Source organism: Netta rufina (genome assembly GCF_964035555.1).
Source record: "Netta rufina genome assembly, chromosome: 22".
Taxonomy (NCBI): domain Eukaryota; kingdom Metazoa; phylum Chordata; class Aves; order Anseriformes; family Anatidae; genus Netta; species Netta rufina.
In genome coordinates this window covers 5,984,913-6,012,407 of record NC_140146.1, presented here as the reverse complement: position 1 = coordinate 6,012,407, position 27,495 = coordinate 5,984,913, and the positions used below count along the sequence as shown (strand labels likewise).

General features: G+C 42.9%; 1 protein-coding gene across 1 annotated transcript; it reads right to left on the bottom strand.

The window, feature by feature from the left end:
* Window positions 1–1,336: 1,336 nt before the first annotated feature.
* On the bottom strand, window positions 1,337–24,391 carry C1QTNF12 (C1q and TNF related 12; the record flags this gene model as incomplete). Its single annotated transcript, XM_084300140.1, has 8 exons — window positions 1,337–1,435; window positions 2,036–2,114; window positions 6,246–6,336; window positions 6,843–6,951; window positions 10,772–10,953; window positions 11,213–11,324; window positions 12,454–12,573; window positions 24,221–24,391. The coding sequence occupies 8 exons, from the start codon at window positions 24,389–24,391 to the stop codon at window positions 1,337–1,339; spliced, it is 963 nt and encodes a 320-aa protein (XP_084156266.1).
* Between the last annotated feature and the right edge of the window lie 3,104 nt (window positions 24,392–27,495).

The following is a 27,495-nucleotide window of genomic DNA, read 5'->3' as shown; positions in this document are numbered from 1 at the left end:
CAAACATTTCCTCAGTTAAGTTGCACCAATAAAAGGGCCAAGTCTCTGTTGACTCTGTTGAAGGGGAAAGCTATAGAGGTACATTAAATGAGTAGTGTGTTTTTTTTTTTAATCACAATTTTTTAGGTTAGCATGCTAACCCACTGAAATGACAACACCCATTCACTTTGTTAAAATGAGTTTATAGCTTGGGGCTATTTTCAAAGCAGCTTTGGGGGCTCAATCTCACATGCTTACATTTGCAAACAGATTTGTGAAAATCCAGAACATATTCACTGCCTGCAGGTTGGCTTTTGGAGAGTCTTTGACACCACTTCCAACAAACAAGCAGAGCTCAGACTCCATTTTACCCATGCCATCTGATGGAAGTAAGCCTTGTCCTGTGTTTTCTTTATTTTACCTGTGTTTTCTTTTATTTTACAGTCAAAAAAGCACCAAGCAGGTGACATATCTGATTCGAGGCTGCTGTCCTCGCTGTCTGTGCCAGCCTTTGGACAACTGTCATAATGCATTTGATACATTAGAAAATGAATATATGGCATCTGAGAAGATGCTGCGTATGTGATGCAGTCCAAAGCCAAATATATATCTTACTAAAACATAAGAACATGACTGAGGGAGTTCACGCTAGAACTGGTGCCATCGGCCTCACTTTTTCTTAAAAACAAAACTGCTCAGGCAGCGAGGTATTTGGCTTCATCAGTAACATCAAAGAAATACCTAGGTAGAGAGAACCACAATTAAACAGTTCAGACTTTGGATTCCCATCTCTGGAGCAGGCATTGAGAATTCAACTTGCTACTTGTCAAATATATCTAAGTTTGGACATGAGAGGGCCTATACCATTTACAACTGGATGAAAAACAGTTTTGTTGACAAATTCTTGTCTCCTTCCTCCACAGCACACTGAATATAGTGACTATTTTGCTTCCCCCTCAATCCTTCATTTACCAACTTATACACCCCTCAATCAATCCCAAAGACGTGCTGATTACAAGTGTTATTGAGTGAAGTAAATTTATAATGTAACAAATGCCATATCTCAGTGTATTGTTCAGTGAGCGTCTGGTGAAGCACAAATTAAATATTACAGTTTGTTTCTGAATTATAAAAGTGTATTTTTTTTTATGATGAATGAACTGCTGTGGACCTTGAAAAGCAGTAGCCTCTGAAAGCAAGCTGAAGTATCTGCAAAAGGAAAGGCTCTTTGCTCATTTAAAGTTGCCAACAGTTATATGAAGCAGTCTTCAAGAGTCTAATTAAAGGTTTCTTCAGTCAAATATATACTGCAAGGCTCTCGTTTGTATCCTTCCCTGACCCAGTGCTGCAGACGATGTTATGCGCCCATTAGCATGCCCATGAAATCTGATCCATTCTGAATGGTGATGGGAGCTCCAGCACTGTTGTCCACAAATATGGAGGTGTACTGGCCAGCCTGCAGAGAGAGTAAGAAGGAAAATCTGACATTTCATCCCAGTGTAAAAGGAGAAAGGCATTTCAGTGCCATGAACTAAGCCTAGAAGTTTCCTGCTGTTTTCTGTGGCTCATGGGAACAGGATCTGGCCCAACATCTTCACTGCAGCACTAAGGTTTTGACTTGGAAGAAACCTGCTGCAGGGAAACTGTTTTAGGCTCGTTACTTAACTAGATCCTTACTGCACCAGTGTCTTCTTCAGTGATCACAGACGTGGCCATCTGCACTTCAGATTCCCTTCTACAAAATGGGAAATACAACTGCCATCTTGACATACAGGAGGAGATTTAAGAAAGAAAAACTCTTGTTTTCATTAAAACATTTCTCAGAAAGAAGGCTACCTCCGTGGCTTAAGATCAGAATGCGCAACATCTGTTCTTTGCTCCTGTTCCTGTCAAAGATTCTCTAAATGACATACCTGGGGTGACTATAACTTCATTAACCTCAAAAAGAAGGTTAATAGCTTTCCCACCTCCTGGTGAGAATTCAGCCTTGCCAGTGAATAACTCCACATCGTGCCCAGCAAACTGTAACTGTGCCTCCCAGTCTGCAAAGACTTACCTGCAGCTGCAGTAAGCCATGCACGTAGACCGTGAAGATTTTGCTGTTACTTTCCAAACCAGCAATGACTTCCAAAGACCTAAACAGTAGCAAAAGAAAAATAAACAGGTTAAGCACCTGAGGCAGTTACAACACAGCTGTATGTGGAACAGCAACGGTCTCATGGCCTCCTGAGAAATAGGACCTGGTGTGCCAGTGTCCATCTGTACTAAACTGGTGGCCTTGGTTCTAGCAGAAATCAGCCTTGGAAGAACAGCAGAACCTCGTCCTCACTGCAGTAACTTAAGGAAGTCCCACAGAGTACACAGGGTTGTGGATGCAAAATTCAGCTGCAGGCAGAAAGAGGGAGCCACCTCCTCTCAATGGGGCCTCTCTCAAGACCCTGTGGTCTCTAACTCTCAGCCTGGAACAGAAGCTGAACGTGTCCTTCAGACCCATCTACATGCCAGCTATCCCACAGCCTGTCTAACACCACAACAGATTATACTCCTGTTATTCTGCAGAGAGCTAGCTATATACAACAGCTCATTTTCAAGGTGTGAAAGGCCTACTTCAACACAACAATATATGCAGACAGCCTTTGCAAGAAAAAAAAAAAAAAACAAAAAAAAAAAACATACTCTGCAGCTGAAAGCTATTTTTGGGAGGCCATGTAGATCAGGAATCACACACAAGCCAAAAATATAAATTGATTCAATTTTAACTTTGAGGGAAAGCTCCAGATCACCCCTCCATCATGGTTCTTTTCTAATATCATAACGTTGTTCCCATCTTATTCCTTGCAGCAGTAACACGTAGGACAGCCACTCTGGCATCCTCAGTTTCTGGAGAACTATTCCTTACAGGACTCTGGGTGGAAGGAGTTGCCTGAGACAGCATCAATCAGAACCACCCATGTAAGCTCAGTTCCAAAGCAATATGAAAGCTCAGAGCTCCATGCCTGGCTGGCTTTTCCAAAATCTGCCTAGCCAGTGCTAGCAGATCCAGTTGTTTTTCCAAGCAAACCAACCCCCCTCCCTCCCTTTTTTCCATGAAGGGGTGGTGACGAAACCTAGCAAGTGCAAACGTGCTGTTTCCAGCCCCCTTGCAAGGAAATAATGTGCACAAAAAGTAGGGGCAATTTGGCCCTGAGAGAGCAAGCCACTTGGCACCACCTTGATTGAAGAGCTCAGTCTGTGTGTCATATCCTGCCAAAAGCCTAACTTGGGTGGGAACTTCCCACCATTAATCTCTTCTACTCCAACTGTCTCCGTGCCTCTCAGTTTCCATCTCTCTCAGCCGAAAGCCCTCAGGGCTCTTTCAGCTCCCTAAAATGAATGACTGTGTACGTAGACATCCCCAGGAAATTCCACAAGTACGGGTAGCAGCTCAGCCTGTGCCAGCAGAGTGTCTGTCCAGACAGGTTCCCATCCCTCCACCCATCCTCCTTCCATCCCACAGACCAGTCACACTCTCACCCACCGTAGGAGGGAGAGATGTCTCCCTTAGAGCCAGTGCTGGTCCCGCTTTATTCCCACTGCTGTCCAGCTCACTCAGCTCAGGACAGCTTTGCAGGACAACTGACAGTAAATCGCAAGCCTGGGCAACTGATGAAAACTGAGTCAGACTTCAGAGAGCTTTATCTAAACCATTAACAGCTGGGTCAGTTCTGACTAAGAAAAAAAAAGTTTTTATTGTTGTTGCTCTTTGGAGAATGTAGCTATAAAATTCTTCACGTGGCAAGTTAATCCCAAAAACATCCCAATAAACCTGCTTAGGCTGTATGTGACAAAGAGGTTGTTCACACATCCCAGATGGTACCCAAAGACCTTGCTAGGAGCTTTCAACTAAAAGACCTGCAATGTGAAAGTCCTGGTAGCTTCCACGATCCACACAGAAGCTTCCTGTTAGGTAATCTCGTGCCTGCATTTACCAGAACAAGTAAACAAGACTAAAGCCATGTTGCAATCAGAGGCTGACATCCATTCTTAAGTAATGTTACTGGTTGACTGAATGGACAACAGAGGGGAGAAGGAGACACAGAGGGACACTGTCCTTGCAAACAGAAATGAGCCTTAGAGACAAAAAAAAAAAAAAAAAAAAAAAAAAAAAAAAAAAAAACACTTTGTTCTTTCTCAGATGCCTTAATTAAATCAGTTGGGAATTTGTGGAATCATTAAAACTCACCACTGGCACCTTCGTTTATTTTTCAAAGTGATTTATCTGTCTTACCCTCTTGAAAGGGCACAGAGTGACAATGATTTCCTAAGTGTTCCAGGCTCTAAAACAGCAGTGCTTTGAAACAAACAAGTTCCAAGCCAAGATGCAACAGCCTCATAGGCTCTGTAAATCAGATTTGTATTTGTAAGTAGTTAGATATAGCTAAGAATTATTCTAAAAATAATTTTTGGATGAACATATAAGGAGAGCCTTTTCCATTAGCACATTCCCCACAGATGGCTAAAGAATGACAATCAAATTTTACCCGTATTCAGGTCATTACTTTCAGTTACCTCACTTTGCTTGTTCTAACTCTAAAACCACAGAGAAATCAGGAGCATTTGTGACACTTGAAAATGGAATTTAGATTTTCTGTATGATTTTGTAAGTGAGGATTTGTGAGAGCTACGGGCAAAAAGGGCAGTATCATTCTGCCCTATTGTTCCTACCTGTTCCACCCCGGAGAATAAAAGCCTGGAGTCTCCCCAAATCACTCAGTGCCAACAGACATTCCAGATGTCAAGATCAGGCCCATGTCCATTCTTAACAAGATCTAAAGGACTCCTCACAAGTGCAAGACTGCAACCGGTCCGTCACTGCCTCAGCTAAGTGCTGCAATCATAAAAGACTGTTATAAAACAGTCTACAAGGCTGAATAGGTGCCAGGTGCTCCAGTCAACAAGCTCCTTGACTTCCCATCAGGTCAATGGGCACGCAGCTCCTTGTTACCCTAGCTACTAATGGCTACTCTGACGCCAGTCGAGTCTTTTCCACAGGCCAAAGAAACCTAAGAGAGCTGGTATTTATTGTATGAGGCTTCGTGTCAAATTCATCCCCCAGTAAAGCCTCTAAATTGAAATGCCTGTGGAGAGGTCAGTCCTATTTGCAGCGCTCTGAGTCATGGAACGGGGAAGGTGAGGGCTGAAGTAGCCAGCCCTGCAGCAAATGTATGGTTTTGTGGGTTTTAAGCTGCACCTGTGGAGTCATTTTATGGACGTATTTCAGTGGTGCTATTGCAAGGCTGTTGCTACGGCTGCACTGGAGGAGCTACAGGCAGGGCAGATCTTCTGCAAGCCCTGTAGAGGCAAATTTTCCTCCAGTGACAAAGATCCAGCCACAGATCCAGGCAGTGACCACTACCCAAGCAGCACTGCCCTCTGCTGGGTGCATTTCAGCCCAGCCCAGGGGCTCACCAGCTGCCTTCCTCCAAGCCGAGCACGCCAAGCTCATCATCCTCAGCAAGCTGGCCTTCTGAGACACAGGGCACCTATGTGCTACAGCTGAAAGGATGATAAAGCCAGCAAACAGCAGCCAACAGCATGCTTATGGCATGGCCCTTTGCATGAGGAGCAGCACTCAATGTTGCCATGGCCTCAACAAAAGACTTGTTTAGCAGAGGTTTAACTAATGAATCCCAGCAGAGGAAAATTAATCTTGGTCGTCTGAGCAAGCTCCACAAGGCAGCTAGGGGCTGCAAGAAGGTATGAGAGACCTTTAGGCAAGCCCTGCTCTTTCTGCCTCTCACTTTTCCCCTCTATTTTCCACCTACTCTTTTTTCTCATCACCCCAACACTCCCATGACAGCGTTAGTGAGATGGTGTGCATTCCATTCGGGAGGCAGGTGAAATTGTAAAACTGAGCTAACAACCCCCGGCACAAAATTAAAGCGTTTCTCTCACTCCGTGTGTTTATGATGATAGCTGAGCACTCAGCACCTTTAGCTACATCCAGTTTCAGCCCGCTCCGTTCACAATTCTCTCAACATGTGTAATATTTATTCTGCTATTTAGAGTACCTGACACCATCCACTGAAAAGTTAAAAAACAGGGAAAAAAAAAAAAAAAAACAAACACACAAAGCCTAAGGGCTACAAGGAATCCATCTTTTCAGAAAAGTTCTACAAGCATTTTTGGTATAAAATTCACTGTTGGTAAACCTGATTTCCACAGCTGGTTGAAACATCAGCCCATATGAGAAAAATAATTGCCCAGACAGCAATGCAGTAACTCACGTGTATCGGTGGCAGAGAGATTCGATGCAGATCAACACTCGGACATTATCTCTGGCTCGGAGCTGGACTTTACTCTTTAACTCACTATGATCTGGGGAAGGCAGAGAAACAAAGATAAACACTTTTGGAACACAGCAGAAAATTACTTCCTAGTGTTTGGGTTGAAATAGATTCCAGTAATATTGCGGCTTCCTAGGAAAGCACCCTTCTAGGTGCTTCATCACCAAATGATTAAACAAACAATTGTATTGGTGACAAGCTAGAGTCAAAAATGTCTTGATTCAGTTCTATATCATCACACTTATTTTATCCAATGTCTTTTTTGGAAGCCAAACACTCTGCACATAAATATATTTGGTGCCTAAGCTCACCCTCCCTAAGGAGTGTTGACTGGTTTGGTTTGCATGGAGCAGCCTGCTGTGAAATCACCCAAGATTGGGGTTTTGGGTCATGGTGTACAAAAGGGAGAGCTCACTGCAAAGGGCTGCCATTGCACATGCTTCAAATCAAACAAGACCCACCAGAGATTGAGTTCTCCAGGACTCCCTCCTGCATTTCTCAAGCAGTACAGGGAAGGCTTCCGTGGACAGCACTCACCGATATGGACGTTGGCTGAGAACTGGTAGATCCCAGACACGGGTGCTGTGAAACGTCCCGTTGACAGATTTAATCCTGTCCCCCGGAGAAAAGCTCCTTTGGCCAGAGGCTGTAAAATAAGAGCAGACATTGAGCAAGTCCCCAAGTAGAGGTACAGAGGAAATAATCATGGCTCTCCAGCCACTTCAGGTAGGAGTCAGACAGCTCTGATACTATGAAAGAACAACTGTTCATATTCTTACAGATTCCATATTTAGTTTCATTCTCTTCCAGCCTTGGATTCCACCGATTAGGCAAAAAACCTAGGGAAACAGCATGCAGATTCTCCTTATGGCAAGGGAGCAGTCTTAAGTCAAACTCACAGCAGATTATCTGACTTAGACTAAAATAAACTCTGCAAGAAATGTTTATTGTTAGTTTTGGCCTGTCTGATATGAATTTGGCTAGAGCTGGGGAGAAGCAAGAGTGGCTTCAATGGGCCAAGAAAGCACATTAGTCAGACTCTGCTTCCACCGCAAGGGCATTCTGTGCAGTGTAAATGCATTCCCATGGATGCTGTTCTGAGAGATTTGTCCTGCATTGGTCCTGAGGGACGGAAGAGCAGTTCAAACCTGCCTTTGTGAGACACACACTCTGCTGTATCCCTAATACATGCATGAGTGCCTAACAGGGCGATCTCAACAGAACTCAATAAGCCAAAATTTGAGTACTTTCCTATGCTAGATAGAGAGAGGGGTCTGAAAGGAAGAGCTGGAACTCATAGCGATGTTGCTACAGATGCTATTATACTTAAAAAAATAAAAAAATAAAAATAAATAAAATTAAAAGAAAAAGAACTGCTTAGCTGCTTTCTCTCTGAAAGAAAGTAAAAGGCTGCAAACGTTTGGTTTGCGGGTGGTGCCTGCGTAGAGTTACTGCATGGTAGAAGGAAACGACTAACCTGCAAAATCCCAAGCAAGGCTCACAGGGTAATTCCCAGTCCCTATTTATCAAGATCCAGACCTAGACTTAAATTCCACAGAACCTAACTGGAAATGTTTTACAAACGTATCTACATTTATCAGTGTGCACTGATGTGTGCCTGTGAACAGATACACCTAAACACAAAAAGGAACTAAGTTTCTTCTACGTGAGAGAGGATCTAACAGCTAACCTAGAAGCAAAGACTGTGGAACGAGATTGATTCCATTCTTATGCCATCACCGTGCAATCACTTTCAGTAATGCTATTTTTAATTTACATCACTGGAAGTGCAGATCCAAGCCCCGTATGTGCAAAACTGTTCTGCATTGTTAATTCATTCCTTTCTTGTTACAGCTATTAGCAGAATCAGCAACCTAATTCCAAAACCACTGGATGGGCATGGAAGGCAATTTTAGGCACCAGTAAATTATCACTGATAAAGCATTCCTGTTTCTTCATGCCTTCTGTGGCTTTGTTATTCTTTTGCTCATAGAAATAGACAATGCAAAGGGTTGGTTCTGAGAAGGGAGAGGTTTCTCTGGGCAAAAATATTCCATTAAACCTCATGCCAATTAGAGTTCCCTGTTGCATTCACTGTCTCACAGCAGCATGCTCACCCAGCTGCTTCCAACACTGCAGGGATTTACATCTGAGAAACTACTTGTATGCCAGTTATTTCAATAATCAGACTTAAAGCAAACAAGTTGGTGTCCATTTTCTACAAACCAAGATCACCTTCTCTTCCTCAGTCCATCTTTTATCCCCATGCCTCCCCCAGACACTCCACTGCTTCCTTCCTGGTGGAAAGTAGGAACCATGTGCAGAGAACTGAGATGTGAACTGCCAGCTTAGCTCTTCGGTGATAAAGACTGTGGAAAGCAATGCACTGACTTATCTGTTATTAAATAATGGATAACCCAAGCCTGCACAGCAACAATAATGCATGTAGGATCTCCCAAAGCAGTAATGAAGTTCAGCTACTAAAGGCAGACATTTAACTTGATCTCAGGACACTAGAGACACCAGGACTCCTCCTGAGATCTTCCAGAATGAACACACGTGGGCCACCTTAACCTTGAATGATCCAGCTCCAGTGATATCCCTGGGCCCCACATTAATCCCACTTCCATGGCCTGTCAGAGGCTATAGTTACTTCAGTTCTTGCCATTTTCTTTCTATGAAAAGGAGGTAATTTGTCAGAAACTCCAAAGCCTGAGATACAGGAAACAGAGGTGCGATAGAGGGAGTACTACATGTTTAATTCCAAATACCAAGGACATTGGAAGACAAAGAAGAGAGGGGATGAACACTCGTGGAGGAAATTTAGCATGGGAAGATGAGAAAACCATTATATGCTCTCTGAATACTCAAGGTCAGAGTGATGGAGACACCGCATTCAAATGACAAAGGAGTACCAGGCCCTTTCTGAGCCCACGTTCATTTCCATGTATCTCAAAATGTTTTGGATAAGTTCCAAAGCCAGGAATTATATTCATTCCCTATCATCTCACTGGGAAGTATCAAACCGCTGGCTCCTTCGCACCATTAAACTGACAGGGTGGAGGGAGGGGAATTCTCTCTCCCCCTTAGACTGTCTAAAGACAGTGTTTTCATCTTTGCAGGAGCAACCACCGTCTCCCTCCCTGTTAAATTCCCCTATATCAGAACACAAGCTAAAACCAGACACTTCTTGTCCCAAAGCTGAAATGAAAGGCTGGCATCCAGAGGCCTGCCAGCCCTCCCACATCAGCTTCAGGGCCAGAAGCAATTAGAAACAAGCTAGGCATACGATAACAAAGCATGGGAAGCATCAGCCTACGCGCTGATTGCTGAGATGTCTTTATTCACATTTTCCCTCCTAATTAATGAGGCAGCAGATCTCTCTAGCCCTGCCTACACTTCAAGTACAATCTTGCCTCTGTGCCAGCACCCACAGTGCTGTCAAACCAGGCTTCCACAAGTGTATCTGGGAAAGATCCAGGAAAGCACCCTATCCAGAACATAACCACTGCCTCTAGTCCTGCAGCTGTGAAGTCCTAGCAGCAAAAGTACTCCATAGAAAAAGATCTGCTGGACAGGATTCTGCAGAGATGGGACTTCATCTAGATGGGATGAAAGCTCAGCACCTTACTGCACAGACAGTTTTTAGCTATTACTTTGACTAGCATTTATACTTCACATTCAGGTCCTGTTTGCAACTGGTTCAAAAATGGTTAGCAGAAGGTTTAACATCATCAAATTCAAGAGCTTGCTCATAATGACTTACAGCATCCCACGACAGCATGCTTGTAATTTAAATATGACTATAATAAAATTATATAGGTAACATTTATTGTCTTCTATAAGACAATATCTAAAGAATTTTAGCATCAAGACTGACTCATCTAACAAATGATCGCCCTTGGGCTTACAGATCTATAATCGATGATTGCTGCCTCCTTCTGACATTTTTCTACATCCAAAGATTACTCTGGAATAAAACAGGGTTTGCATTGAAAAAAAGGAATATATCCTTCAGATGAATGTCAAATGTGGACAGGTCTTTCTCATTAACTGAAATAGAAATTGGCTGTTTAGACCTGTGAGACAGCCCTCTCTTGCACAGACCTGTTAGAACTTCAGTAAGAACTGTCATGAGACTCAGCTGGGATGCAAGACAGAAAGTCTGCCTCTTTTCCTCTGGCAAGGAAGAAGACAACTCATAGCTAACTGTCCATCCTACTGCAGCTGAGCTTAAGGACTTAAATCATTGAATAAGGTCCAATTTATGTCAATTACATAAAAAGGTAGTGCAATATTCACAGTATCCAGTCCTGAGATGAGCTTCTGGGATCAGCCTTCCCCTTCAGGAAACACCTTTAGCTACAGAGCCACCTAGCAGCTTTGCAGACTGGGGGAACTACGGCTGATCCACGCACTGTGGCTGTTGTGGAGCTGCACAGGTTCAGTCTCTAATCCCTTCTCACCGACTGGAAGTTCTGAAGTTCTACCAGGGTCTTCTTATCTACGACGACTTGTCCTTTTAGCTTGCAATGGAACGCCTCCTCCACACGTCTGTGGGGTGAAACTTCCTCCAAGGAGAGCAGGAGTGGAGGCAGCTGGCTAGGATGGGCTGAAATAGCAAGGGATGCCCGGCGCTCAATGGCTTCTGAGGACAAAAAAAAAATAGAGGAACAAAGGCTTAGTTTAAGCACTTGGTCTGTGAAACCGTCAGCTGTGTGATTAGATTTCTCTACACTCAATTCTTCAACTTGAACTAACCAGCACTAAGGAAACACTTCTTCAAACTTCTGATTATCAGGTAGGGAAATGCTTTAGGGTAAACATTGCAAAGCCAGTTTCTTATTTGCCATGGTGCTTACTGAAAGGAATTGATCACAGAAGCTCAAAGCTCTCACATTCTTTACCTTTTAATATCTCCTTAAACTCCTGCAGAAGGACTTCCCGGGTGACTTCAGCACCAGGTGCTCCTGGAGGTCCCTGAGGGCCAGGAGGTCCTGGGGGCCCAACAAGGCCACGCTAAGGAAGTAACCAAAGAAAAACACGAGAATTAGAACCAGGCAATTGCACTGGCAGACTGAAAATTCTCCCAGCCACGAGCCAGCTCTACAAGGCTGCCAGCCACGTGAGCAACCCCCTCTGATATCAGTTCAACTCCAAGCCTGATGCAGTAAATCTTAAACTGGCTCTCGAGCCAGCAGAGAATTCCAGCACTGGGAATTTACTCACGTATTTATGAGGGAGGATAAACTTTGCTCAGGTAAACACTAACTGGTTCTTCAAGCACATATAAACAGTGCGAAGCACAGCAGGCACAAGACTGTGTTTGATAAAAGAAGATAAAGAAGCAGCAAAGTAATTTAAGCTGCTTCTTATTCTGCCTTATTCTGCTAACTCAAACAGCCATCTGACCACATTTTACATGAACATATATTGCTCAGACATAACGATCACATACATGTTTGGTGTGACAGCAGAGCTCTGAAAAAAATGAAATGGTTAATTCGAAACACCTGGAAAGGTTAGCTACACACATTAGAGCTTTAAGCTGGTAGCAGGAACATGAAATGGTGTTATCAATGCTGTTTAAATGTGTATTGTTCTCTGGGAGCTCCTGCTTCATCAACCAAACTGCAGCAAACCTGCATGGAAGCAGGCTGTCAGCTACTGAGAAGTAAAAGAAAGTCATAAAAAACATTCTGTGTTTTCTAAGCAGCAGATGAAAAGTGCACACATGATCACCCAGCAGGTGATCAATTCACTGATTTGCAATAAATGATTTTTCCATGCCTTGATTAATGCATCTTTTAAGCTGCTTGTGCTTCATCTAGTTGTAGAAGAAAAATGTTAATTTTCTTTCTATTGAGCAGAAAAAACAACAAGTAAGTCTCAGCCCAAGAAACAGTTGGTATAAACAAAAATGAGTGCTGACAATGGAATTCACAGACACTTATCTTACAAAGCATACACGCTTATTGTCCCAAGCTTCTCCAAAATACTTTGGAAAATTTAACACAAACAACTGAAAACACAGCATGCCGGGTTGGGAAAGCAAAAGCTGGAACATACAAAACACCTTGTGTAACAGAGTGCGAAGGGAAGCCATAGTGCACATTTGTTAGTTGATGTCAATCTAGAAATAACCTACTAATTTCTTGTCTTTCCCTTTGCATCTCCTTTTAGAGGTGTTGCCATCATCTGGGCGGTGAACAAAGGAGATCCAGGTCCGCCGTGGATCTGTGATTCGTGGGTCTGGAGATTCTAGGATCTGAAGAGAAACAAGAGCAAACACTGATGACATTGCATCTCTTTGGCCACTGTGAACTCAGAGAATAGAAAGTTTCCAGACCAGCCATCTGCTACCTGAACCAAATCCTTGATCCAAACACACTGCATCTGGGAGGACATTGAAGGTTTAGGGTCCACTGTAAAATTCCGTTTTATCCCACTTCTGTAGCAAGCAATTCAATCAGATATTATCCAAATCCATGACACTTTGGATCCATGCTCATTTACAGGAGCATCACAAAAAAAAAAAAAAAAATCAAAATCCTTTCTCGTAACTTAATACGTGACCTCCCGCAGGTGTCCCAGCTCCATTTACTGAAGGGATCAGAAAGCCAAGAGCTGGGAGCCAGCGTGCCTTGAGGACCTTTCTCAAACTACCAAGACTCAGCGCTCTGCCAGTCCTGATACGTGCCACAGAAAACTTGCACATATGCCAGAGATTGTTCACCGCTGGCATCTGATATTTATCAGTTGGATCTATTGAGAGATAAAGGGAGATTAAAATGTACAGGAAACCTTGAAGTGCTCCGTAGCTTTCAAATCAAAGGCTGGTAGAATGACAAATGTGCACACGGGAAAAAACAAAACAAAACCATTTCACAATAAAAAAAAAACATTTCACAATAAAAATAAAGCCCATGCCTGACAACAAAGTAGATGTGAATTTGCAAATTTATCTATCTTGCCCCTTCCTATGGTCTGAAATTGTATCAGAATCACAGAAATCATTTAGAGAAGTTTAGACATGACAGTTCTGGATCACTTCTGAACAAAGTTTGGACAGAAAAGAGGCTCTGTTGTTAGGAATTTGGGTCCACTTACTACTGGGCTCCCTAGTTCCCAGTACTCAGCTCTCATACAGGACCAGGAGTAAATAATCAAACAGCTATACCTGTTGTTTTCCCTTTGGGCTTGGAATGAACTCTAAATTAAAAAGGCACCAGAAATCATTGCTTACCAATACCTGCCAAGTTCTTGTCAAGACCAATTAACCATTGACTACGGGGTTCCAGGCTGTCGGCATATCAGCCTCTCAGATGTCCATCACAGTGAGGATAAAAGCACAAGTCCTCACAAAGTTTCATGAATCATGCTTAGGTTTTCATACCCATTAATGAAAAAGACAGAGAAGAAAACTGTAACTTTCCAGCAGGAAAGCAACACAAGGCAGTGGTGGGTTGAATAACAATATGAAATTATTTCTAGACCACAAGTTGAAATCAATCACTATTGATCTATCACCGTTCAGGAGGAAGAAAACAAGATGGGTGTGGAAAAAGCATAGAAGGAAAGTCAGTCAAGAGCGTACTCTTCAGATCTCAAAGTTTTTGCCCCTGGGTATTAAGCTCCTGCTAATCTCACAGCAGCAGACACAGTTCTGCCACAGCTCTACACTCAGTGGCCCTAACAGTAACAGTGACCTCTCCTCAAAAGCAACAGGAATCGGACAGAGGATTGCAAATTTTGGCTAGAAATACTAGGGCAAATCCATTTTGAAGAGAAGAGAGCCCGGTCTGTATGATCTGCTATGAAATATCTATGCAGAATAAATATGAAATGAAACCTCAGAAGCCTGCTGGAGCTCCAGCTGGAGCTCATGAGGAATGTTGGTGCTCCTGAGCTGATGCAGAGCCTGGAAAGCTCTCTCTGGCACACAGCCAGGCACATGAGCATAGTACAAGGCACTTGTCCGTGGATTCAGAGCTGATGTGATCACAACTATTTATTCCAAACAGCTTGGGTCACCAGATCATTTACAAAGCAGCAGAGTGTGAACAGCTCCACAGGAGCCACAGATGCATTGCGAGCTGAGCAGGGGTGTTAAACATCTCAGAAACTCTAGGAACCCAACTCTGTCTTCTCTATTCAGATAATCTTGGGTGATTTACTGCTCAGATGTGACCCACAGAGATATCTATTCCTATTGAATTGCTCCGTGTGGGAAGTCCAGTTATCCACCCTACAAATAGATGGCTGCCAACGAGAATAGTTGGCATTTGTTTGCTAAGCCAAAGCAAGGGTAACTCAAATCATTTTGCTGTATTGATCACACATTTGACTGAAATCAATCAGAGTTATGGTTAAACACTCCCCAACGTGTTCAAATTTAGTGTGCATCTCAAACAAGGGCACAACAAATCACAGACACCAATCCAGTTCATTATTTCTGTACCCAAATTAGTCTTCAACAGACTTTTTATGTTTATAACCACATTTATAATCAGGTGCTGATCATGTTTTGTCAAGGCATTCCATAAAGTTGTTTTAGCTAAATTATCTGTCATGTTTACTTACAGCGCACCGGACTTTTCACTGTTCCAGTAACTTTCCAAAAGCCCATTGGAAATTCACGGAAATGGAGCACCATGGAAAATCCCAGTTATTCTAAAGTTAGTCACACCTCTCTGAAACATGATTATTTTATCACAGATTGATTTCCTCCTTATGCTTTGAAAAAATCTGCAGTTGAGCAAAGATAGGCTGAGAAGGTCCTTTGATGCAAACCTCTCCATCTTTCCCAACACGCAAACCTCAAGACAAGTGTTCACAAACCTTGAAATATCCTTAGAACAGCACAGGAGCTACAAATTTATTTCTATGACTAAGATGATTTATATTTACCAGAGGTTCACAGAAATCTACAGGTTTCTGATAGATGTTACCAATTTTTTCTTCCTCACAGCATCTGAAAGCACATGCGTGCAGCATCACCATACAGGTGAATTCACACCTACAGGGGACTGGGTTTATGAGCACTCAAGTTTAAAAAGCTCATAAATATATAAGCAGGTAAAAGCCTACCTGTGCTGTTTGCCCAAAGGAAGCAGATTCATTTTTCCCCCCCAGTGACTGGGACTGCCAGGTCTGTGGTAAAGCTGCTGTGCATTTCACAAAAGAGAAGGAAGTAACTTGTTAATGGAAACACCCAAGGACGGAGTATCCTCCCGGTGCTCTAACAGGAGTCAGCAAAGCAACAGCTGGGTCACAGAGAAAAGGAAAATAAAATCAGTTTGTTCTCCAAGAAGAGCTAGCTCATGTGGCAGGAACTCAGAAGTACAATCTCCAGAACAAAGCAAGAGCAGAGTCTTAGGAACCAGGACGCAGCATTTGCTGCCGATGGATATAAGGCTATTCAAACATCCCACCAGGCTGCAAGACAGGCAGAAACCCCCTGTCCAGAGCAAATGGGGAAACATGCCAGCTGGGAACAGAAGCCAGCAGTCATGGGCAGAGTCTGACCATTAATTGTGAAGACAAACAGATGTCCTCAGCCCTTCTGGGGTTCCAGCTGTGAAGAAACAGCCCAGTGCAGACATCTTGTCAGGGAGAAAAAGAAAGCCAGATGACACATCCCAGAAAAATAAATGAGAAAGAAAGACTCCTGAAGTTTAAAAAAAGAAGAAAAAAAAAAAAGAAAAAACAAACAAAAAAACAACACCTCTCCAGTGGCCTGCTTAAATTACAAATCCCTCTAGAAGACAGCCATGGCACTCCCCAATTTCTCCAGCGCAAGGATGATTGACAGTTAAAATGAATGTTCCATCCTTGTGGTATTATTATTTAATTACTATGGCATGCATGAGCAATCCCAGCAATAAGCATGCAAGCCTCTATTTTTCTTGGCAGCGGCAGCCTCCAGCAGCCAGAGAGACCTTGCAGCCAACTCAGGTATCAGTCAGGACTGAGAACAGCCTTGGAATCCCAGCAAAGGGGACTTGTCCCTCCTGGGGTGCTGTTTACAGAGCAAAGCTAACTTGCAGGAGTCAGGAGGAATTCTCATGTTAACTACGCTGGAATCAGGCTCAGTCCTTACTGCTCGAAACGGTGCCTCCAAGAACAACAGAAGCCCTGCCAGCAATTTTTAATGAACTTTCAATCAGGTCTCTTAACGTTGCTTTGGAATCCGAACACAACAGCACCTAGCACTTTGGAACCAGCATATGACACCAACGTGAGCTTCATCTCCCCTCTCCTCCCTCTCTCACGATAAAAGATGAGCTGAGCTGTAATTTAGGCTGCTGTACACAAGCAGAACCTGTGGTTCTTTCTGGCTTTAACTCCCAGAACAGCGTGCACTGCCCAGAAACACACACAGCCTCTGGCTAAGATTCAGCCAGCATGGAAGAAACTACTAGGAGAGATCTACAGTCAAGAAGCAGAGATCGGATCCTGAGAAATTTCTGAACTGTATCTGAACTTTCCTAAAATTCAAGGATACTGGGATCCAGTCTGCATCTCTGCTAAAAACCAAAGCAAAATGGACTAACGTAGTCTCAGAGTTTGGGTGAATAAAAGAACGAGCAAGACTGAGCAAGTCTGTACATCCAAAAAGCATTTCAAAGTGTTCTCGAGTACACCTAACCCTTTTTCAGAGTGGAAAAAGATGGAAAGAAAGCAAGGAAAGTTTACACTTTTGTCAGATGACAGCATCCTTTCCATCTGCAGTGAGAGATGTACCTCCAAGGACATACACCTAACCATTCTGGTCCTGTCTTCACATCCGAAGTTGCTGCTCTGAAAGTTTTCTCAAAGAACTGTCAATGTAGTTGTTTATCTGTGATGGAATTACATTTAGAAATTCTTTACTTAATAATTAAGCAGTTGCCAGACACAAAGTGGACCTGACTCAGCATTTCAATTATCTTAATCCATAAATCTCTATGTTGTTATGCCTGATTTACACCAGCAAGAGTATTGCCAGCTTCATTATGAAATTAGCAGCAAGTGATTTGCTTCAGTAGTGTATTTTATTTGGAACTGGTTAAAAAGTGACAGATCACTTTTTTAAGCATGAAAAAATCCCGTGTCAGCTGCTAATAACTCATGGTTATGCACACTCTCGGTTATTAATGAGATGTAAAACCAAGGTCCTGACCACTTGTGGTTTTTACAGATCTCTCAAGAATTTTCCCTAGAGCTGAAGTGTTAGGATTGGTATCGGAGCCAAATCCCAACTGGAATTCCTATCTAAATTCCCACTATGTTTGGTCACTGAAAAATTGTTCTTCATTTGTCTCAATGGCTATCACAAAACTCTCCTCCCCTCTGTTTAAACACAAACTGCCCTCAGAGCACTGATAGAACGGGCATAGCACGATGCATCTAGCACATGAAAACACATTTGATGTAGGACTCTATATGCCAATAATGAACCTTAAAAATATCGCAAACAGCTAAGAGAAACAAGACCAAATTCTGCATTACTTCCATGAAGGATGTACAAATACAGTATTATTTTACCTGGGCCATAGAGGCGCTGGGAAGGATGGTATCTGTTGTACTTTGAAAGGAAACATCTCTTCCTACAGACAGGTCACAGCCTAGTCTCTCCCGTGTTCTCACAGGGCTTTAACGCTTGTCAGGCCCACAAATGCTCTCCATTACACATGTAGCCACACACTTCAGGCTGTGACTGAAATCTCACTGCAGAGGAATGCAATCTGTGCAACGTCATTGAACCAGCTGCTGTTCTCAGCTGGAAGCAAAAGGCCACAAAGAAATAATTCAGAAAGATTAATAAGCCCGGCAGACCTAGCCCGAGATATCTGACAGAGACAGAAGAATCATTTCAGCCTTCTGCAACTCCAGAAGTCGTGTCTCTGATCCAAAAGACAGAAGCTCTGGTGTTAGCACTCAAGATCCAACCTTCCTTGCATCAGTCTTAGAGGCAGTTTTCAGCTCCCGTCCTTGGCTGAACAAAGTCTTCTGCACGGAACAGGGCACTTCTTTGCTGCTGGGACATCAGCCTTGAGAAGAGCAGTTGCCCATCACACGAGCTAACAGGCCCACCTGGGGATGGAGAACCTCAGCACCTGCTTGGAATTACTTTCCTGAGAAAACTTTAAAAGCATTGAGAGTAAATTCATTAAATTTGCCTCTAGAAAAAATAAAAATTAAAAAAGCTTCTAAGATAGCAAGGAACTGGAACAGTTTAATAGAACTGAACTCACCCTCAGCTTCCTTTTCCTCTCACATCATAAGCAACATACTTGAATTATTCACTTTCTAAGCAGCCTTAAATGAGAACGAGCCTCAAGATCATTTGTTTTCTGCCTGAAAACCAAGGTCTTATCAGATTTCAAGGCCGTGGACTTCATTCCAAGGTACTACCTTACTGGGAGACTGCCAAGAAAAGACCAGATTGTAAAAGGAGCCTGTACAGAGGGTTGAGAATTCTTCCCCTATGCTTTGGAGTGCCTCAGAGTGGTGCTTTCCAGAGGAAATAATATTTCAAGGACCCTTTACCTACGTAGCGGGTAACGAAACTAAAAATATTACATCATTTCTTGCAGAAATTCCATTGAAATCCCATTGACCTCAAATCATCGCTGAAATTTCATTAGGACAGCTGAGTCAATAAGTTTTTTTTTTTTCCCCAAATTAGGATCATGCTTTTCTGACACTTAACTGAACCACCCCTGCAAGCAGCTCACAGAACAGCTGAAGTTAGCAGGGACATCTACAGGCTGCCTTTTTGAGTCCCCAGGCTCCAAGCAGGTGAACCACAGCAGGTTATTCAGGATAAGGTGCAATCAGGTTTTGCACATCTCCAAGGCTGGAGACTTCACAGCCTCTCTCTGTGGCTTTTTCCGGTGTTTGATCACCCTCACAGTAAAATGCTTTTTTTTTTTTCCCCACCTATATTTAAGTGGAATTTCCTTTTGCCTTTTTTCCTTTCACTGAGCTCTGGCTCCATCTTTTTTATTCCCTCCTACTTAGGTAAATAGCACATTGATAAGATCACTTTGAGCCTCCTCTTCTCCAGGCGGAATATTCCCAGCTCTCTGAGCCTCTCCTCATACAACGGATGCTGCAATCCTTTCAACATCTTCACAGCCCTTGGCTGCCACCGCTTTAGCACGTCCAGGACCACAACTGTTACTCTAGATGTTGTCTTCCCAGTGTTTAGGTTTCCCCTCGGAGGGACACATCCACCTTCCTTAATCTGCTGGCAATGCTCTTCCTAATGAAGCCCAGGAGGCTGTTGACCTGTTTTGCTGAAAATGCATGTTGCTGGTTCATGATCACCTTGTTGCCCACCAGGACCCCCAGGTTTTCTGCAGAGTTGCTTTCCAGCCAGTTGGACCCCAAGGTATATGGGTGTGTACTGCACTCCACAAGTGCAGAACTTTGCAATTCCATTCCATGAAATCCTTGTGAACCCTCCTGGCCCATTTCCCTGTGCTGTGAAGCTTCCTCTGGGTACTATCACAACCATTTGGTCCGTCAACCCCTCCTCCCAGCTTTGCACTTGCCAAGGGTGCAATCTTCCCTAGCATCCAGGTCATTAATGAAGATGTCAAACAGCGTTGGCCCAAGGATCAACCACCAGGATACCACTAACAGCCAGACTTCATGGCATTTGTCACAACCCTGTGAGCCATGCAGTTCAGCCAGTTTTCAGTCCACTTATCTAATCTGAACTCCATCAACTTGTCTATGAGAATATTAGAGGCACGGAAAACTGCACTGGCTGAAGGGTACAGCTGATTTCCCTGTATTCCACCCGATAAATGATATTCCAGATGGCCACCCCAGTTAGCAGGGTTGCTCACGCACAGTCAGTATGCTACCTGGATGCCAAAAAAAGCAAATACTTACTAGCCTCCATCCCGCAATGCCTAGCCCAGCGCCATTAATATTAACAAGCCACAAGTGTGAAAATTGTCTAGACAGTTTTCAATGCTACTGATAAAATCCCATGCCAGTTAGTTTAGATGGAAATTGGGCAGCTCACAAAACACTGACTGTCCTCAGAGGACGTTTAATGAGACAGAAGAGAACAATAGACCAAGCAAGAAAAAAATGACTTTGTGCTAAGCCTTACCTGAGCTAGCTCCATAGAGAGATTTAACTTCTGGAAACGAGAACCTAGCTACAGTCAGGTACAACTTGTCAGTCCCTAAGAAGAGGAACTATTGAGAATAAGGAAACGGATTTTTTTCTCCATCTGAAAGCATCAGCACATGTACTGTCATTATTCAGCCTATCCACGAGGTAGCTGGGGCTTAAAAAAAAAATTAACGCAGTTTGGGCATGCAACAGAGCACTGTGACCCTGCAAGCTATCGCTTCAAAACCACACCAGATGGGAATCAAACAGTAACTCCTGATCAGGGTCAGTTTTATAGCCCCACTGGACCATCTACTACTGCTGAAACGTTAATTTAATGTCTCATCTTCTTGCAATACAAGACCCACACCTGGAAAGGGGAAGACAAACCTGGCAGCTGCAGGTACCCAGCCGCTCCCTGTCAAATTAAGAAGATACATTAGAAAAAACATTTGCATCCATCCCTCATGGTCTTAGTCCATTGGTTTCCAAGAAAAAAACTTATGTGCTTTGCAAGCACACCTCATTGACAGCAAAGATAAAACTGGAGATTTTTTAAAAATACTTTTACTATTTTCCTTAGACGTATCAGGTTTATCAGAACTGAGATCTCTGTCTCCCTCTTTTAGGCAGAGGTTTCATCACAAGTTGTCCACTGTCGCTGTTAAAGGGGAGCTTTCTCAGCTCCGATTTGAAAACAATTCCCAAGATAAATCTGTTCCAAAATGTGTTGGTCCAGTTGAAGGTAAACAAACCTACCTTTTTAACAGTATGAGTAAAAATCGCTGCGCTTATGTAATATTTCATTCCCTGCTCCTGCTTTGACAAATCTACCAGCTGGCCATGGAGACTTCCAAGGTAAACACAGCCTTAATTTTTTACTGTACAAGGCCAAAAAAAATTCCATCTTTCCTGTTATGTAGTGCAGAGAAATGAAATAAGATACTGATGTTGTTCCACGTCCCTGCGCAGGGCATCTTTTTACTAAGCAGAACTGCTCAGCAAGGCTCAGAGATCCGTCTGCCACAGAGCTTTCAACTTCTCTTTAGCTTAGCAGGTTAGGCAAGGAAAGCTTTGCTGTTACTTTATTATTCGCCATCCAATTAACAGGAAAGGAGACATTTCAGAGGAAAAAATTGCTACATTTGAAAACTGCAGAAAAATAAGGCAGTTCTCCATACTGCTGTTGAATTTCACCGTCACTACAACTACCTGAAGAGCCCAATTGCCTCTTCAAAGTCTGTCAGTCACTGCTCACCATAAGGTAGGAATTTACTGGTGATTTACAAACCGCTAATTTCTGGCTAGTCATCTTTCACATCTGGTACTTTATTTATAAGGGCATTTAAGCTGTTTTCTGTCAACAGCCAGTTGTTGTGAACCCAAAATGAGGGGCTGGTCACTTTACCTTGACATTGACTAACACATGGGTTTGAGGCAGCACAGCAAAGGGAAAAGAAGAGAATCCTTTTTAAAAAACCTGAAAAGTAACCTGATAAATCCAAGGTATTAACAGAGATTTAACAGAAGCATTAGTGATCTAATCGCATTACAGAATTAGGCATTGTACCTAATGGATATTTATTCCTAGCTGCACCAAGATACCTGTACATGGTGCAATTTATCTCACTGCTGAACTTACGTGGTACAGTTGTAAGAAACTGTCTCAACCAGCAACATTCACAGTGGTTGGATAGAGCCTTCCAATAGAGAGGCAAAATCATGCTGATTTCAGAAGTACTATATTTTTATAATTTAGCATTTAAAGCTTTTGGTGATCCCAAGACCCGCTGTTTTCAATTTTGAGAGTCTAGTCCAGAGGCATGCACACAAAGCTCGCAGTTTGTTCAGCATGAATAACCCCAGAGACCAGCCCTAAAAATCCAGGTCCTGTTTGCCCTGCGGTACCTCGTGAATGCAGGCTGGGATGTCTGGCTGTGAACGGCAACAGAAATAGAGGCAATTCTTTATTTGCATTTATAAAGCATGTAAAAGAACCCCCTAGCTTGGGCAGGTGCTGTGTAGATTACAGCAGTCAGCCACAACATTTAAAAGCATTGCTTAACTGGAGCCTGGGCTTCAACCTTAGAGAGATTCCAAGAAGAGAGGTTCAGATTGCAAAATGCTGGAGTGCACATCAAGCAGAGTTCACGAGCATTTACATCAAAGATTTGGTTTGGTCCCATCCTTATTAAGCAGAATCTGCCTCCACTGAACTCTCCAGCTCTTGCAGCAGCCAAACCTTTGCCATGGATATTTTAAAGCAAAATATTTCAACACAGAAACTACAACTTTCAAACACTGCCTGTTTTAATGAATGCCCACTAGCCTCTGAATGGGTGCTGCGTTTCTTCTAGCAGTAATGGATGTGTGACTATCTCCGAATAAACCAGGACCGCTTTCTGCTTGCTTTTGCAATCAGAAAATATTCTGATTGTGGTCCAATACATTTCGCATCAAGACAAATTAATTCCAAAAGAGGCTGAAACATAGTTGTCCCAGCTATCTATCTGGCACAAGGAGGATGAAGCAGTTCTAGAGAAAGTGAAAGAAAGTGACTGAATATAAGCACCTCAAGAATTTAGCGTGTATACAACCTGTCCTGACAAAGCCCTGCAACAAACAAAAATAAGCTGCAGAAATGCTGCTTGCAGTCCCCTAATGACCACTTTAAGTGCAGCAGCCAGCTTTTTTATACAGAGGACTCTTTCCCAGACTTGCCCAACCTTAACCAATTACTCTCACAATAGCACTGAAGAGGATATTTAGAATGTCAGCCCAATTGTTCTAACGTGCCCCCTCTGCCATGCCCCAATTTTTGACAGGTTGTTCCTCTATTGCTATAGTGACTGCCAGCCCTAATGCATGTGATCAAAGTCGTGTTTTAGAGGTCACCTCCGTTTGAAACAAGGGACATTTTTGTGCGAGTGGGAGAGGGTGGAAAAGGGCTGTGTGATAGGGGACACTCCCTCCTTTCTCAGTGCTGTAGTCTCCCGTTTCATCCTGCTCCTACTCCCAGGACCTGCTTTTAATTTCCTGAACTCCTCTCCTACTCTCAGGCTTTCTATGCAAATTTTGACCGTAAAAGATTCCGAGGTATCTGATTGACTAGAAATCGCATCTTTCAGCCTAGGGTGATTCCCCCAAACACATAGCTGCAAGGATCCTGCCCTTCAAAACTCACTCACTAAGCCTAGCAATTCGTCAGCTGCAGCCATTCATTTATCATACACAGCCTTACACTTGTCACTTCTGCACGATTAGCCCCATCCTGAATCCTCTCCTGAAACAGCCAAACTCATCTTCAACAGATCATGTGAATAGACCAAATATTTTCTCATCTGTAATTTTAAATCACCAATCTCTCTGGTGAGAAAGCTCAGACATGCTCAGGTGTTTGAACTGTTGGATTTGCCTAAGCCAGTTTTCATACAATGTTCCAGAGAGCAGGTTTGTTTGCAAGAGATATATTAATATTCCAGTATCATTATTGCACTGAGATAGCCCTTTTTTTTTTTTTTTTTTTTTTAATACTCATGCTTTCATAGCAAATCAGCTACCAGAGGGCTTGGAACTTCAGTCATGCATAGTCTAAAATTATCACTGGAAATTGTATTCCAGTCATTGCTTCAGTAAGCTAGGAAATAAATCATGCAAAGGCAAAAAGAGAGAACATTTTTGAAAATCAAAGATATTTTGGCAAGACTGCTTCAATCAATGAAAAAAAGGAACCAGCATCACCTTACTGCCAAAAATGAGTTGCACCAAGCACTGACAACAGAAAAAACACCTACCTTGGGATGCCCGTGCAGTTCTTCACTATTTGACAGGGTAGCATTGAAGGGCTCTGTATACTGATTAGGTTCTTTCTTCATCTTTCTCTCTTTCTTTGCTGCCATAACTCTGAAGAGGCAAAACTGCTGACAAAGTAAAGTTGCCACAAATACCCAGGTGCACCCCTTCATTTTGAAGAGGGAGTGGCCAAGTCAAGGAGGGCACTCTCCAAGCTCAAAAACCTTCACCACCAATAATAGGAATAGCCACAGACTTCTCTCTAAAAAAAAAATTAAAAATAAAAAAAATAACAAGGTTAGAACTATTTAAGTTGATCCTCTGGGCTATGCAATGTCAAACGAGCAGCATGCTTGGGTGTGCTGGTGGCTGGAGAGATCTCCGCTCAAGCAGGAGGCATTGAAATGGTACAGATAAACTTGTCTGAAAATCTGGATTCACTCGAAGAAAGAGGTAAGTCCATTCAGCCTCTTGAAGCTTACATAAATACAAGGGGCTCTGGAAAGTCCTGCCACCCACCTTGAAGTGTCATTCCCCCCCACCCACCCACCCAATAAGTCTTCAGACTCGATTAAAATGCACTCAACTATGAAACCCAGAGAAGTCAAATTGCTCAGGGCAACAGTTGCTCAGGCCAGAGCTGACAACACAAACTCATTAGGGGGGTTGTTAGGTTGTTCCTCTTCAACAGATTTCACTTTCTTGTCATTTAAAGTGTTGTGCTCAGTTCAAAGCAGGCTCGAATACGGTCCATCCATCCTCCCTTGAAGGATACCTCCCTTTGCTCAGTGACAAGTCCTCATCCTTTCCTTTCAAGACGCTGCGGAACTGTAACCCAAGGTTGCTACAGCCACTGCTCTTCTGACGAGGCTGAAAGCATCACAGCTCAGCCTTCTAAGGAGAAGAGCAATTTTTCATACACCATAGAAGTTAAAACAGGGAGAAATAAAAAACTGTGGATGTACCTAGGTCCATTAGGAGCAGGAAAAGTTTCCCCAACACTAGTTTCTCTCCCTCTTTGGTTGGGTTTATCTTCACTTTTCTTTAACGAGACGATGAGCAGCAAGTCCCGATGTCGCAAACAGCTGTCAGGATGTAGAAACTTGTCTTTTCCATCCTCGTCTCCCCTCACACTAGGCAAGATTTCAGGTACCTCTTAGTGTAGATAACGCCTGATTTTTCTCGCTGCTCCTCTCCCCAGCTGAAAACTGGCAAAACCCTCCTCAGCTTTTGCTTTACCTCAGCAAATAAGTACTTCTTTCCTGAACGAGTTTCCATCAACTTGAAGAAAGGGGAAAAAAAAAAAAAAAAAAAGAAAAAAAAAAGGAGGAGGGATCACATTCTAATGAGCTGTCAAGCCTATTCTCTTCACATTCCTATTAGACTCACTGATAAGTGGAGCTGGCCTGTGTGCCAGGCAGATTTAAATCAATGCCCGTTCCCTCCTCCCTCCCCTCAGCCCTATTCTGTACCTCCCCTTCATTATCTCAGAGAAATCACCATTTTTCTGGGAAGTTTGTAAAACTGTACACGAGTGTGTGGTAGTGCTAAAAATATGTGGCTTGGAATATGCACTCAGCATCGCAACACACATCCATACATCAGCCCTCTTGCTTTCTCCTCGGGTTAGCTGCTTCACACGTTTTCCCCCCCAGCTCTCATTAGAGGCTGGCTCAGTGGGGGCTTTCTGATTTATTTACTGGAGGGCGGGCTCATTACTAAAAAGAGCAGAAAACCAAAGGATCCAAATCTCCGGCAAACATTGCGTAAGAGAGATGTTAAAGCACTTGGACAGCCTGCTAATCTTTGCCTGTTGCCCACCACCAGGAATAAATCTTCCGATTCTCTCTATAAAATTGATCTGAGCTTGTACCACAAAAAAGTCCGAGAATGATAAAAATTTGAAGTCCCTCACACAGTCAGCAAGCAACAGGCTTGCTTTAACAATCTCCTTACCATGTTTTCTGTAATCCAGGTAATGCCAGTGCAGTATTTCATTGGACTTTAGGTGGATCAGGAGCATCAATTCTGCTGTCTCTGTTACCTGTCTCAGGGAAACTGAGGCACGAACAATCTGAGAACAAAATCAAGAACTCTTAAAAGTCAAGGTTTTCTTAAAGCACCTTTTCAGGGAGAGAAATGGAGTTTGGGAAAAAAGTGAGAGCAAAAAGGGAGTTGCAGAGAAGTGAAATAGTTAACAGCATATCTCCCCTCCCCCAACCAGCTCACATTCCATCAAAACTACGTGGCAGACTTTATTTGTTAATAATATTTAACTTTCTTTGGCGCCTTCTCATACTTAAGCCTCTTTTTTTCAGGTTAGTTGTAGACAAGCCATGAATTTGTAAAAGTGCACTTGATGACACATTAATAGGACAATCTGTCATATTGCAGCTAAACAGCCTGACAGATCCACACACCATGGCAAGAAATGACATTCAAGGCTGGAATGGGGTAATCGCTTTTTCGGTCTGCTGGTACAGGCTGCATCTGTCTGCCTGCAACATCCCCTTTCTCATCCCAAGAGCCAAATGCCAAGACTACATCCTCAGGTTTGGGGGAAGCGAATCCGAACATTTCCAAGCACAAGGCAAAGTGGTCCACTGGGACAAATTAACTCACCAGCTCCTGCCTGGATAATTTTCTCCGTTTAGGGCTGCAACAAGTGTCAGCACAGTTGTTACCTCTCCTCCAACCTTCACTACAGCTTTTGTATTATATGTAAAAAAAAAAATTGCACACCTTGCTGCTTGTTCTTACATCTTGGTTGCAACAGTTCCAAAGCACCTGAGTCTTACCCATGCATAAACATCTGAAACAGTATTCAATCTGTTTGCAAAAAAAAAATAAAATAAAATAGGCTGATATTGAGCTTAATAGCAAACCAAAGATCTCAAAGTGACTGAAAATAGTTTTCTCTCCAAACCATTGCAACAATAACTGGAATAGTTAAGAATGCAACACCAATTGTACATGAGGAAAGATTAGAAATAAGGAAAGTATTGCAAGAAGCCACATTACATCTGCATGCAACAGCCCAAGTACAATTTGTAAACACCGTATGAACTGCGTGTAAAGCTGGAAAGGAAACTGAACAGTCAGGCAAGAAACTTGTGACTAGCACTTCCAATCTCTACTTATGCAATTTGCCTTTTACTCAAAATAGTTCCACCTTCCCTAACTATGCTAAGAATAATATCCAAAAGGCAAAAGCTGGGATTTTCCCTGAATTGCCTGTTATAGATAAGGAACAATGCCTACGCCTTGGTGCAGAGAT